This window comes from Diaphorina citri, unplaced genomic scaffold, assembly GCF_000475195.1.
Source record: "Diaphorina citri unplaced genomic scaffold, Diaci psyllid genome assembly version 1.1 scaffold1448, whole genome shotgun sequence".
Classification (NCBI taxonomy): domain Eukaryota; kingdom Metazoa; phylum Arthropoda; class Insecta; order Hemiptera; family Psyllidae; genus Diaphorina; species Diaphorina citri.
Window position 1 is genome coordinate 10447 of NW_007378874.1, and position 14230 is coordinate 24676.

Below are 14230 nucleotides of genomic sequence, written 5' to 3' on the forward strand. Positions count from 1 at the left end.
ATTATCTAAACTGGAGCGCCCCTGCTCCCCGTTCCAGAGCGCAGAAATTCCTAGGGGCACTGGAAATGTAAATCCCATCCTGGGAATTAGGGATTTTCAAAGAAATTTTTTGGGTTTTGTCTGGGATTTTTTGTGGTAGTCCCGACCGGGAGCCCGGGACACTAGTTGTGTTCTGAAAACAATCTACTTTTCACAAGGTGCAATCTGAGAACTAGCAACTCTACAAGCCTATGTGAGTATGTGCAACATGAAAAGAGCACTCAGCAGTACATATTAATTTGCATTTGTTTCAGATTCATGCATAGGGAAGAGCAACACAAAATGAGAACTATTGGTGCTACCATCAGTGGTGAACACATAGACCTTGTTGTAACGGAATATGAGTAAGTGATATTAGTTATCTATTTCTCAAAGATTTAGCAGGCATCAATGTGAACTGCCTTTTGTTGTCCAAAGGGTTATTCCTGATTATTAATCTAACGTTGTGAGACAGGCCTCATGCTTGTCTCACAGATACAGGGGGGGGGAGGGGGGGTGTTCTTCAGGCTCATGGTGGTTTTCACCAACCTTCTGTCCAGCCTTAAACAGCCTGTTAGTTTAACAGCCCTGTTAAGCCAATACAAATTAAATGGAACTTACCTAGTTGTTAGCTTAACAAGAGTTTTAAGAACTGAATAAATATTGGTGAAATCCAACATCAAAGACCTCAGTAGATCTACTCACACTTTTGAGAAAAATGAGGAGCTTAGTAATTTAAAAACACAATGACTGGTGTCAGTTAAGTAGGTAAATGGGTAAATCCTACCATGCTGTAGTGAGCACTAAAAATAGTGATATAATAATAAAGAAATGGCATTTATTTATTAAAGTTGTTTTCTTTCTAATTTATTTATTTGACAATTTTCAGGAACATGATATTCGTGATGATCACTCAAAATGAAAAGCTTGGCCCAATGATACTAGTTGACAAAACAACAGCAAGGAACTGGGAAGCAGAAAGGGATGCCTATTTCATGAAGTAAGTACTTGGATCTTGTAGTAAAATAGAACCTTTGGTTGGACCAGGAGCAACAGCACCTTGAAGATCCCAGTTCCCAATACGTCAAGTACTTACACCAGCATAGTTAGCTTGGAGTGTAGCACATCTGATTTGTAAGTGCTAGGTCATGAGTTCAATTCCTGCCCAGGGCAAATTTTATCCTAAACAGATGAGGTTTGTTCTCAGAACGGCTGGCTTTCTCCTATCCTGTTTTCCTTCTTTGATTTTGGGATAATAAGATCTTAGCAGTTACAGTTCCCTCTATAAAAAAAAAAACAAAGATTTTACTTGCTGTCACAGGAATAATACTGAAATCAATTTCTAACCATAATTATTTCCTTCTCTCTACAGTCATCTTTTTGGAAAAGAAGACGAGTGGAGTCAAAGTCTTGCCCGATACTTGTCGGACTTTACTGTCAAGTACACCAGCATAGTTAGCTTGGAGTGTAGCACATCTGATTTGTAAGTGCTAGGTCATGAGTTCAATTCCTGCCCAGGCCAAATTTTATCCTAAACAGATGAGGTTTGTTCTCAGAACGGCTGGCTTTCTCCTATTCTGTCTTCCTTCTTTGATTTTGGGATAATAAGATCTTAGCAGTTACAGTTCCCTCTATCAAACTTAAAAAAAAAAAAAAAAATACTTGCTGTCTCAGGAATAATACTAAAATCAATTTCTAATCATAATTATTTCCTTCTCTCTACAGTCATCTTTTTGGAAAAGAAGACGAGTGGAGTCAAAGTCTTGCCCGATACTTGTCAGACTTTACAAACCCACCCAAACCTGTCCTATACTCCATTCTAGTCAAGGATGATCTGAAAAGTGTGGATACCATGGAAGCAATACGAGACCTTATCAATGACCAGAAGCTTTGGAGTGCTTCTAGCTAACACTGAGGTTTGTACATTTTAAGTTTGTTTTATTGTTAACTAGCTGAAATCCATCACTTTGCTCCGGATTTCTGCTAGTAAATCCCTAAGGCATGGCTGCTCATGTCACTCATCCATTTAGTGGTCTTGCTTGGCATAGCTTAACAAAAACAAACTGGAAAATAGGCTACAACCTTCACAGGAGTGCAAGCAATAAGTTCACAAAGTTTCATAGCAATCAGATGAGTGGTTTGGCCAGGCATAAAGTTCAAACAAACAAACAAACACACACAAACATTCATTTTTACTTTCTATTATATATTAGATTTAATCTCTCTGGTGGTTGCCATTAAGTTTGTTTTATTGTTAATTTAATCTCTCTGGTGGTTGCCATCAGTGGAGAGAAAAGGTTGATAGGGAAAGAATGGCTTTTTTTTTCTTTAGGATGATTCATGGAACTGTACCAACAGAGATCTTACTGTCTCAAAAGAGAGGACAACTCACAGAATAGGAGAAAGCCAGCTGTTAAAAGAACAAACCTTAGCTGTGTAGCATAAAGTTCACCCTGGGTGGGCATCAAACCCACAACCTTAGATTTGTAACTGCTAGGGTCTTATTATCATCCTGAAAGCAAAGAGAAGGGTATGGTAAAAGTTAGGGTAAAATAATACTCAAATAAGCATCATTCAATAGGATAAGGAAATTCGTGTGATGTTCACACAGATTTTTTTGTTGTATTTTTATTTAGATTCATTGTATGTATTTTGCTGCCAGAGGTCCAGACTTCAGAGGATGAGAATAAAAATTCTTCGTGAAAATCCAGAATCCTCGAAACGTACATAATTTTATTTCGGTGTTTCTGAAATATTCCAACCAGAATAATTCCCAAGCAATAAAATAATTCTACCATAATTAAATTATATAAAAAAAAATATATATAAAAACAATTACCTACATTACCTAACTTTCCTTATCCTATTGAATTATGCTAATTTTTTGTTCTATAGTAACTTTTACAATATCTCTAACCGTTTAGTCAGTATAGCTGAAAAATTCACCAAATCCCAAATTTAGAACTTATGGAAATCTTTTCTGGTCAGTGATTTGAATTGATTTCCGCTATTAATAAAAAAAAGAGATGGAGAGGAAGATGCAGAAAGAAGCAGAACGAAGAAGAAGAAGAAGAAGAAGGCGGAGGAGGTGGAGGAGGAGGAGAAGAAGGAGGAAAAAAGAAAAACTAGTCGCATGGTCAATGGAGATGGAAAAAGCGAGGAGAAAGAAAGAGAAGGAGAGAGGGATAATGGGGAGGGAGGAAGGGAGATATACCCGTAGGAAAAAAGAGAGAAGAGGAGAGAATAAAGTGGGAGAATAAAGATAGAGAGAGAGAGAGAGAGAGAGAGAGAGAGAGAGAGAGAGAGAGAGAAAGGAAGGCTAGGAGAGAAAGAGAAAGGGTCGGGGAGATAGAAAGAGTGGGAGGTTAGGAAAGAAGGGAGGGGAATGGGACAAATGGGGGCATGAAATATGTGACACGTGAGTCTAAGAACAAGTGATATGGACCACAATCAGAGATTAAACATCATTCATAACTCTTGGATTAAGCAATTAAATTTGATTGGTTGATTTCAAACTTTTTATTTGGCCAGCCTAGTTAGCTTAGTTGGTAGTGTGTCTGCCTTGTAAGTGCTAGGCCGTGGGTTTGATTCCCCCGGGGCAGATTTTATCCTGATGGGATAATGTTCATTCTTGGAACAGCTGGCTTTCTCCTATCCTGTCTTCCTTCTCTCTTCAATTTTGGTATGATAAGTCCTTAGCAGTTACAGTTCCCTCTGTCAAACCTCATGGAAAAAAAAACAAGAGTTAAACTTGAAGAAAAATTTAAACTCAGACGATTGCCCCAGCCCCAGCTATTAGTAATATTATTCCACAATTTGATCAAATCTTTATTTACAGAAATATATACATACAAGTTGGACAAAAAATTGAGAAGTAATAAAATAAATAAAGTTTGATCAAGGGTGCAGTTCATGCCTATGGCATTCTCTACCACCCCACCCTATTGTTGTTGTTGTAGTAGCCAAAGTCCCATCAGGTTCTTCCATCCCCATCTGTTACTGGTAGGCCCACCCCACCCTATTAGTCATTATTATATTCAGAATCTCATGTTCAAAAACCTGAACATTCATGAAGCATAGGACAACTACAAACACCATTTAGCATTTAGCTGTATTTTATTATGTGACTTTTTTATAGTCAACATGGTTAAACCAATGATATTCTGCTTTGGACATCCACACTTGCTCCACAATGTGGAATCTCACAATATCATTGGTTCAGCCAAGTTGACTATAAAAAAGTCACCTAATAGAATACAGCTTTACAGCATGCACACAAGAGGTAAAATTCAATATGAAGATAGCCTGAACAATAAATAATCTCGGTGTAAAATGTACATTTAATTAATTCTGATTGGTTAATTTTAGACTTTTTACCCGATCAGCTTGGTTTAAACAAGAGTTAATAACAAAGTTCAAACCCAGGCTGTAGTTCCGGCCATTCGAGTCGGAAATAGTTGACCAGTCAGATAAAAGGTCCTCTAACTAAGAATTTATTTAAAAGAGACTTGTGAAATCGGTCCTGAAATGAAAGAAATAAAATGATATTATGCACTTTGAGCGCGAAAATTATAAAAATGTACAATATTTATAAAATAACCATATAGCCCTAGTTTATTATTATACCGAGTAAATAACCTTTTTTTTTTGGTTAGGGGAAAAATGTGGTTGGGTGGAAGAGATCATTTTAAAGAATCCTGCCACTAAAAAATAATAATAAAAAAAGGCGAGGTACGTAGATACACAGAATATTGTCAACTTTTTCCAACCAATCTTAAAACTAAATATGATTTTTCCTCAGTACAATAAAGTCACCTAATAGAATACAGCTTTACAGCATGCACACAAGAGGTAAAATTCAATATGAAGAGGTGTCTTACCTACAACACCTGACTGAAGAGCTTTGGTGGTTGTGTACACACCATCTCGTAATGACTGAGGGAACATTTCTGTGAGACCCCACAATCTCTCTGCTAATGTTTCATCTTCTTCCTGCAATTAGAAAAACAGACATTGATATGAAAAATTTGGCCTTTTAAATTCCTAATAAATAGGAAACAGGTCATAGTCAAACCATTCTTACTATTCGTAAAAGTATTCACATCAGATTGTAAAGTTACAGTATGCTTGCTCTACATCACTTCATAACTGATGAAGTTGAATACTCATAGGTACTTAATCAATCCCAATTTTATTTTATACAGTCAGGGATTTTTTAATATCAATTTATTTTATAACCTAGACGTGAGATTTCGGGGCAATGGAAATAATTTAATAATAGCATCTTATTATAATTCTAATGTAGATTTTTGAAAATTTTGACAAATCAAATATATGGCAAATTATATTGAAAAAGACAGACAGACACACACACGGACCAATGGCTGAAACTTTGGATTTAGGCTCTAGGGGCCTCAAAACGTGTTTTGGATATGTATACATACAAGTTGGACAAAAAATTGAGAAGTAATAAAATAAATAAAGTTTGATCAAGGGTGCGGTTCATGCCTATGGCATTCTCTACCACCCCACCCTATTAGTCATTATTATATTCAGAATCTCATGTTCAAAAATCTGAATTTCATGAAGCATAGGACAACTACAAACACCATTTAGCTGAATTTCATTATGTAACTTTTTTATAGTCAACATTGCTAAACCAATGATGAAAAATCTGAACATTCATGAAGCATAGGACAACTACAAACACCATTTAGCTGAATTTCATTATGTAACTTTTTTATAGTCAACATTGCTAAACCAATGATGTATTAGTTACATAGGTACCTACATTTGATGGTGAAACATAAGTATAGGTATGAGGTCCACTAACGAGTAAAAAGCTCAAAATAAAATGGTTATTAAATGAGGACTGGTATACTACCTCATACCTACTTTTATTTATGATTATTTTTTAAACAAAGATACAATTTTGAGAGAAAAAAGTCTTACAAATTACCAAAAAGAGGAACTTTTATGAGACGAAAATCACACAGAAAAACCATTTTGCTTAGTGAAGTGTTGCAATAATAGACTGTTCAGCTAAAGGAACTACATGTCCCACTTTGACTGTCTATGAAGCCCAATAAAATTTCGGGAGAAGAGGTATTAGGAAACATATGTATGGGTATGAGGTCCACTAACGAGTAAAAAGCTCAAAATTTAATGGATATTAAATGAGGACTGGTATACTACCTCATACCTACTTTTATTTATGATTATTTTTTAAACGAAGATAAAATTTTGAGAGAAAAAAGTCTTACAAATTACCAAAAAGAGGAACTTATATGAAACGAAAATCACACAGAAAAACCATTTCGGTTGGTGAAGTGTTGCAATAATAGACTGTTCAGCTAAAGGAACTACATGTCCCACTTTGACTGTCTATGAAGCCCAATAAAATTTCGGGAGACTAGCAAAATTTTGGGTGGACTAAGAAGTACGGAAAAAATGGACCTTTCCTTTTCCTTTTAAAAAAGGCTCTAATGGCAGGATTCTCTTCCACCCTTCTTCTTCTTCATATCTAGTGCCTATCCGTTAACGAATGTTGGCAATCATTCTGGCCCCCAACCTTGTCTAAATGGCAGTACCTATTTAAAAAGTTTTTTTTTTTTTTATGTAGCTTGTGGCATTCCTAAAGATTCTCTTTATAATCTATTTCCTCATAAGTATTTGCTAGCTATGATTTTCGCTTCAGCATTTTATTCCTCTTCTTCCAAATTAGAATACTTTCAGACTAGGCACGTTATGTTTATTCTCTTATAAAATAATTTTGAAACGAAAAAAAAAAAAGAAAATAGAAAAAAAATTCACAATAGGGGCAATAAAATCAAAGGAAAACCTTCGCGTAGGATAGGCAGAAAGAACATGGGACGATTTTTTTTTTTTTCTTCTTCTCATTTAAATAAAATTAATAATAGGCAATAATAATATGTAGGTAATAATAATATTGAGGTTTGACAGAGAGAACTATAACAGCGGAGCTCTTATCGTTCCGAAATTGAAGAGAGAAGAACAGGTAAGGAGAAAGCCAGCCGCTCCGAGAACGAACCTTATCTGTTTAGGATAAAATCCGCCCCGGGCGGGAATCGAACCGGAGACCTAGCGCTTACAAGGCAGAAGCGCTACCCCCAAGCTAACTAGGCTGGCCTCTTCCACCCAACCTGATTCTTCTCGAAGTGGCTATAAAAAGAAAGTAAAAAAACAAAAACAATCTTTTCTAAAGCGTCTTTTTAGAGCTCGCAAAGTAATGGGCCATCATCAAAGTACATTAAAGTATCTCATTCAAACACACCTCCGAATGAAAATCTGGGTCAATATAATTTTATTTTTCAGCGAAAGAAAAAAAAAACTAACAAAAACAATCTTTTCTAAAGCGTCTTTTTAGAGCTCGCAAAGTAATGGGCCATCATCAAAGTATCTCATTCAAACATTAAAGTATCTCATTCAAACACACCTCCGAATGAAAATCTGGGTCAATATAATTTTATTTTTCAGCGAAAGAAAAAAAAAACTAAAAAAGTTTGATTAAATTTCTTAATAATGAGACTACATGGGGACAGGAAAGTTATGCGAGTTAGGAACAATCTACATAATTATATTATCCACACCACATGGGAAAATGTAGTTAAAAAAAGTCGAGTCAGTCTGTGTCATTTTAATTTATTAAAGTTATATAAGTTTCATTATTATTATTTTTTTTACTAGGTAAGTACCTATTACCTACAAAATAGGGGCATTTTTTAATGTCTTTTTTTTCTTGCAAATATTTTTCCATTTTATGCAAAATTTGTACGAACTGTCCCCTTGCTTTCCAGTCACCATGCAGTCTTGAAAACTTTTCAGTTTCAGATTTTCCATTCCTTCCTCCTTTCCAGCTCCTCTTTCATTAAATGCCTGAAATTTTATATCCACATTTCCCGTAATTTCAGTCTTTGTCGAACTATTTTCATATCTTATTATCTCTCTTCTTTCTTTCTTTCTTTTCTTTGCTGCTACCTTTCTCTAATATAATAATTTCTTCTTTTTTTTCTCTCTCTTCTTTTTTTCTGTTTTCCTTTCTTTGTTTCTGGGTCGTTGGTAAAAATCTATATTTATGTAAAATTTCAGGCTGTGTTTATACTAGGATTAGGCTATAGTCTTGGCTTGGGAAAGCATTTTTTTCTTCTTCTTCTTCTTCTTCTTCTTCAAGTTCAGCCCTGTGCACAAACTACCTGAACATCTTCATTATTATTTTTTATTATTATTGTCCAGCCTTAAACAGCCTGTTAGCTTAACAGCCCATTAAGCCAATACAAATTAAATGGAATTTAACCTTGTTGGCTTAACAAGAGTTTTAAGGACTGAATAAATATTGGTGAAATCCAACATCAAAGATTTAAAAGTGACCTCGGTGGATCTACTCACACTTTTGAGAAAAATGAGGAGCTTGGTAATATAAATACACAATGACTGTTGCCAGTTAAGTAGGTAAATGGGTAAATTCTACCATGCTCTAGTGAGCACTAAAAATAGTGATATAATAATAAAGAAATAGCATTTATTTATTAAAGTTATTTTCTTTCTAATTTATTTATTTATTTGACAATTTTCAGGAACATGATATTTGTGATGATCACTCAAAATGAAAAGCTTGGCCCAATGATACTAGTTGATAAAACAACAGCAAGGAACTGGGAAGCTGAAAGGGATGCCTATTTCATGAAGTAAGTACTTGGATCTTGTAGTAAAATAGAACCTGTGGTTGGACCAGGATCAACAGCACCTTGAAGATCCCAGTTCCCAATACGTCAAGTACACCAGCATAGTTAGCTTAGAGCATAGCACATCTGATTTGTAAGTGCTAGGTCATGAGTTCAATTCCTGCCCAGGGCAAACTTTATCCTAAACAGATGGGGTTTGTTCTCAGAACGGCTGGCTTTCTCCTATCCTGTTTTCCTTCTTTGATTTTGGGATAATAAGATCTTAGCAGTTACAGTTCCCTCTATCAAACTTAAAAAAAAAAAAAAAATACTTGCTGTCTCGGGAATAATACTAAAATCAATTTCTAATCATAATTATTTCCTTCTCTCTACAGTCATCTTTTTGGAAAAGAAGACGAGTGGAGTCAAAGTCTTGCCCGATACTTGTCAGACTTTACAAACCCACCCAAACCTGTCCTATACTCCATTCTAGTCAAGGATGATCTGAAAAGTGTGGATACCATGGAAGCAATACGAGACCTTATCAATGACCAGAAGCTTTGGAGTGCTTCTAGCTAACACTGAGGTTTGTACATATCAAGTTTGTTTTATTGTTAATTTAATATCTCTGGTGGTTGCCATCACTGGAGAGAAAAGGTTGACAGGGAAAGAATGGCTTCTTTTTTTTTTTTTTTTTAGGATGATTCATGGAACTGTACCAAACAGAGGACAACTCACAGAATAGGAGAAAGCCAGCTGTTAAAAGAACAAACCTTAGCTGTGTAGCATAAAGTTCACCTTGGATGGGCATCAAACCCACAACCTTAGATTTGTAACTGCTAGGGTCTTATTATCATCCTGAAAGCAAAGAGAAAGAAGACAGAATAGTAAAAATCTGGTGTGAACATCACACGACTTTCCTTATCCTATTGAATTATGCTAATTTTTTGTTCTATAGTAACTAGTTTGTTTTATTGTTAATTTAATCTCTCTGGTGGTTGCCATCAGTGGATAGAAAAGGTTGATAGGGAAAGAATGGCTTTTTTTTCTCTAGGATGATTCATGGAACTGTACCAACAGAGATCTTACTGTCTCCAAAGAGAGGACAACTCACAGAATTGGAGAAAGCCAGCTGTTAAAAGAACAAACCTTAGCTGTGTAGGATAAAGTTCACCCTGGGTGGGCATCAAACCCACAACCTTAGATTTGTAACTGCTAGGGTCTTATTATCATCCTGAAAGCAAAGAGAAGAGGGCTTTAAAGTTATAAATAAAACTCCTTTAAAATAAATAAATAAGTCTTGGAAAAAAGAAGAAGGAAAAAATGTTTGTATGGCAAATTCAGCTATTGGAGAGCCTACCCAACAATATTCCATTCAAAGGACAAAATGACATAGGATCTCTCATACTCTATAAGTACAAAGCAGTTCCTACAAGGTCTACATCTCATGCATCCTATGTTAGCTAAGTCTCTCTTGTTCGTCTCTTACGTCCAGGATGGTCATTGTGTCGGCATATTCTTATCGTGAGGGCATCATTGCCATACCGGGACCCAGACTGGAACCTGTGCCTAGGAGGATCTGAAATCAAACAACAGAAAACACTTATATTAGATTTTTTCAGAGAGAGAGAAAGGTCTTATTGTCTTGAAAACAAAGATAAGAGGGCAGGGTAAGACAAAGCCAGCTGTTCCATACCTCTTTAGGATAAAATCTGCTCTAGGCAGGAATCAAACCCATGACATGGCAGACACACTACCTTCCAAGCTAGCTAGGCTGGTGAGAGTGAGAGAAAGGTCTTATTGTCTTGAAAACAAAGATAAGAGGGCAGGATAAGACAAAGCCAGCTGTTCCATACCTTTTTAGGATAAAATCTGCTCTAGGCAGGAATCAAACCCATGACATGGCAGACACACTACCTTCCAAGCTAGCTAGGCTGGTGAGAGTGAACTCAATTCAGCCAGTTCTTTTCCCCACACCAAGAAAAGGTTAAACATAGATACAGACTTCCAACTTCCATGTGTATGAGGGCCACATGCTACATTGGCAGGTACTTTGTGGGCCACATACACAGGGGAATAGTGGCCCGTATCCATTTTCCCTACACCAAGAAAAGGTTAAACATAGATACAGAGATTTCCAACTTCCATGTGTATGAGGGCCACATGCTACATTGGCAGGTACTTTGTGGGCCACATACACAGGGGAATAGTGGCCCGTATCCAGGATTTTCTTCAGGGGGTGGTGGTGCTCCACATTTTCAAAGTTCACCCCTTGAAAAGCAAAAATCAGCCATGAAAATGGTCTGGTGGACCACTAGTTTGAAATTGCTGACATAAAACAATGACAATGACCAATCAATTTTCAACAAAGGAATCTATCTCACTTGGTTCCTAAAATTGAAGAATTCTTACCTGTTTCTGTTGATTTCTCTGCATTTCCTGGACTTCAAATCTCTGACTCTCAAACACAATAGGAAGAAGTGCTACGGTGGCTGAGGTAGCTATCAACCAGGTGGATGTACGTGCAAATGAGTAGAAACCTAGAATGGGACAAATGGGGGCATGAAATAGTAGTAGTAGTAGTAGTAGTAATATAATTGTATTTATTTATTTAAAATGAAATATGTGACACATGATACTTGAGTCTAAGAACAAATGATATGGACCACAATCAGAGATTAAACTTCATTCATAACTCTTGGATTAAGCAATTAAATTTGATTGGTTGATTTCAAACTTTTTATTTGGCCAGCCTAGTTACCTTAGTTGGTAGTGTGTCTGCCTTGTAAGTGCGGGGCTGCGGGTTTGATTCCCCCCCCCCCCGGGGGGGGGGATTTATCTCTAACCATTTAGTCAGTATAGCTGAAAAACGCCAAGAAGCGGCCAACCGCTGCACCTATCTTAACCAAAAGTTTTGTGTTACATTCTTGTCTCATTTGTGGACTACATACCAAATTTTAAGTCTCTAGCTCATATCGTTCCCGAGATAATATTGAATTACACCAAAAACCTGTAAAATGCCGCCAACCGTTGCACCGATCTTAACCAAAAGTTTCGTGTCGCGTCCTTGTCACATTTCACAGCTACATACCAAATTTCAAGTCTCTAGCTCTTACCGTTCTTGAGATATTTTGTTGACAGACAGACACACGGACCAATGGCTGAAACTTTGTATTTAGGCTCTAGGGACCTCAAAACGTGTTTTGGCACTAAAATTTGACCATCGAAAATTTGACCCGATTACATTACTTTCCTTCCTATAGGATAAGGAAAGTAAAAAGACGAGAAACTCCCGGACACGGAAAAATGGCTGAAACTTTGGATTTAGGCTCTAGGGACCTCAAAACGTGTTTTGGCACTAAAAACTGACCATCGAAAATTTGCCAATGGCTGAAACTTTGGATTTAGGCTCTAGGGACCTCAAAACGTGTTTTGGCATTAAAAACTGCCTTCCTATAGGATAAGGAAGGTAAAAAGTCAACCATTCCAAGAATGAACCTTATCTGTTTAGGATAAAATCTGCCCTGGGCAACCTAGCACTTAGAAGGTAGACACATTAGCGTGGCAAGCTTTTAATTTGATTTGTTTCTCTTTTTATTCCAGATGATCTTCAACACCACACAATGGACCATGCTTGATCTTCTGAGCAAATCCCCATGACATTTGAGCCTACCTCTATTTGAATTTAAAACCAACCACCTCAGTACCACTTGCAGTATTTTGTTTTCATAAATATGGGCGTTCTACTCCACTTCAAGGCTTTTATGTGAACTTGAAGGTGAGATTTTTTTACTTTCTATTACCCTTACGTATAGGGAACCTATACAAGGTAATGAGAAAGTATTGCAATCGGTCCAAATTTTTTCTTTTGATAGCGGGAACTATAACTGCCAAGGTGTTATTGTCCCCTAAAGTGAAGAGAAACTGAAGACAGAAAGCCAGCTGTTCCAAGGACTAACCTAATCCATTCAGGATTAAATCCGTCCCGGGCGGGAATCGAACCCACGGCCTAGCGCATACAAGGCAGACACACTACCAACCAAGCTAACTTGGCTGGTACTTTGAGAGGTTTGATAGAGGGATCTGTAACTGCTAAGGTCTTTTCCTCCCGAAATCAAGGCTTACTTCGCTAGGAGGAAGCCAGACATTCAGGATAGAATCCATCCCGTGCGGGAATCGAACCCGTGGTCTAGCATTTACAAGGCAGACGCTCTACCCTACTACCCTCCCAGCTAACTAGACTGTCTGTAACTGCTAAGGTCTTTTCCTCCCGAGCTTACTTCGCTAGGAGGAAGCCAGACATTCAGGATGGAATCCATCCCGTGCGGGAATCGAACCCGTGGTCTAGCATTTACAAGGCAGACGCTCTACCCTACTACCCTCCCAGCTAACTAGACTGGAAAAAGTCCCTAATGGACTCAATTATGGGGTCCAAAATATTGTCAGAAAATTTTGTGTTGCAAAGCAAAATTGGACATTCCACACTAGTCGTGAATTTATGATCAAACACAAAGACAAACTAAACTATAAATTGGTAAGTTTAAAACTTTAATCATTCGTGTATTTTCTCTTCAATTCCAGGTGTCACTTAATTTTCCAAGGAGCTGGTCAATCTTGAAAAACTGTGGAAGAAATGCAAGAGAAATCCAAAAACAAAATTATTATAACAATAGAAATTGAGTTTATTCATGGTAATTAGTTGATAGGTGCTTACAAAACACAAACATTTGATGAGAAAACTTCATTCAATTCATTTTTTAAAGAGGAAAAATCAGATGAAAATTTATAGGTTTCCCTCCCCTGGGAGTGCACCCCGTTCCCCTGTACAGAAAACAGTCTCATAGAGGTCAAAAATTAAACTGGATTATTTCTTATAATTATCTGGTTGAAAAAATATCAACCAATTTTTATTGAAAAAAAAATCTGGGAAAGATGAAGAAAATATTTTTTTGAAAATTAATAGGAGTATATTTTTTTCAAAAAATATTTCGAGCACAATTTTTTTTAGACACTCGATGTGAACAGTAACAGAGTCCCCACCCGAATCCCACCCCCAGAAGGACACTTTGCCATCACACTGAAAAGTTCAGAAAGAGGAGGAGCCAAGTCGTAGGGGGGGAACTTTGAGCTTTTATTGGACAAGTGGGGGAAACTTTCACTTAGTTACGAGTCGAACCGTTAGAGTTCACTAGTTGGAGAGTTTGATTGAAACCTTTTTTTTTTACCATCTTTATGTTTAGGAAATTTTCTTCCTAATCTCTTCTTTGTTTTGTTTGATTTCAATCCAATAAAATATATATGATTTTCACCTCAAAAATACAAGTATGAGTGTTCAATTATTTTCCGAGTCGAACCGTTAGAGTTCGCTAGTAGGAGAGTTTGATTGAAACCTTTTTTTTTTACCATCTTTATTTTTAGGGAATTTTCTTCCTAGTCTCTTCTTTGTTTTGTTTGATTTCAATCCAATAAAATATATATGATTTTCACCTCAAAAATACAAGTATGAGTGTTCAATTATTTTCTAGGTACAT

At 36.6% G+C, this 14230-nt stretch overlaps 2 protein-coding genes across 3 annotated transcripts; one reads left to right on the plus strand and one right to left on the minus strand.

Annotated features, from left to right (window-relative positions):
* Nucleotides 1-262: 262 nt before the first annotated feature.
* LOC103515944 lies at nucleotides 263-13727 on the plus strand. 2 transcript variants are annotated; one of them, XM_026828487.1, is made up of 5 exons: nucleotides 263-383; nucleotides 8613-8723; nucleotides 9095-9285; nucleotides 12303-12477; nucleotides 13281-13727. In XM_026828487.1, exons 1-3 carry the CDS (start codon nucleotides 298-300, stop codon nucleotides 9276-9278), a joined length of 381 nt encoding a protein of 126 aa, XP_026684288.1. In that variant the 5' UTR covers nucleotides 263-297; the 3' UTR covers nucleotides 9279-9285; nucleotides 12303-12477; nucleotides 13281-13727. The 2 variants fall into 2 exon arrangements, with proteins under 2 accessions (XP_026684288.1, XP_017302362.1); XM_017446873.2 differs by lacking the exons at nucleotides 8613-8723; nucleotides 9095-9285; nucleotides 12303-12477; nucleotides 13281-13727 and adding exons at nucleotides 908-1018; nucleotides 1744-1928.
* LOC103515945 (mitochondrial import receptor subunit TOM22 homolog) lies at nucleotides 9997-12362 on the minus strand. The gene is made up of 3 exons (XM_008480890.2): nucleotides 12329-12362; nucleotides 11112-11239; nucleotides 9997-10278 (listed from the first exon to the last, which is right to left on the minus strand). The coding sequence occupies exons 1-3, from the start codon at nucleotides 12360-12362 to the stop codon at nucleotides 10219-10221; spliced, it is 222 nt and encodes a 73-aa protein (XP_008479112.1). The 3' UTR covers nucleotides 9997-10218.
* Nucleotides 13728-14230: the final 503 nt, after the last annotated feature.

Coding starts and splice junctions, on each gene's coding strand:
- LOC103515944 (XM_026828487.1), top strand. CDS start 298: ATGCATAGGGAAGAGCAACACAAAATGAGAACTATTGGTGCTACCATC. Junction 384..8,612: donor CTTGTTGTAACGGAATATGA/GTAAGTGATATT, acceptor GACAATTTTCAG/GAACATGATATTTGTGATGA. Junction 8,724..9,094: donor AGGGATGCCTATTTCATGAA/GTAAGTACTTGG, acceptor TTCTCTCTACAG/TCATCTTTTTGGAAAAGAAG.
- LOC103515945 (XM_008480890.2), bottom strand. CDS start 12,362: ATGTCATGGGGATTTGCTCAGAAGATCAAGCATG. Junction 11,240..12,328: donor TGCTCAGAAGATCAAGCATG/GTCCATTGTGTG, acceptor GTCCCATTCTAG/GTTTCTACTCATTTGCACGT. Junction 10,279..11,111: donor AGAGAAATCAACAGAAACAG/GTAAGAATTCTT, acceptor GTTTGATTTCAG/ATCCTCCTAGGCACAGGTTC.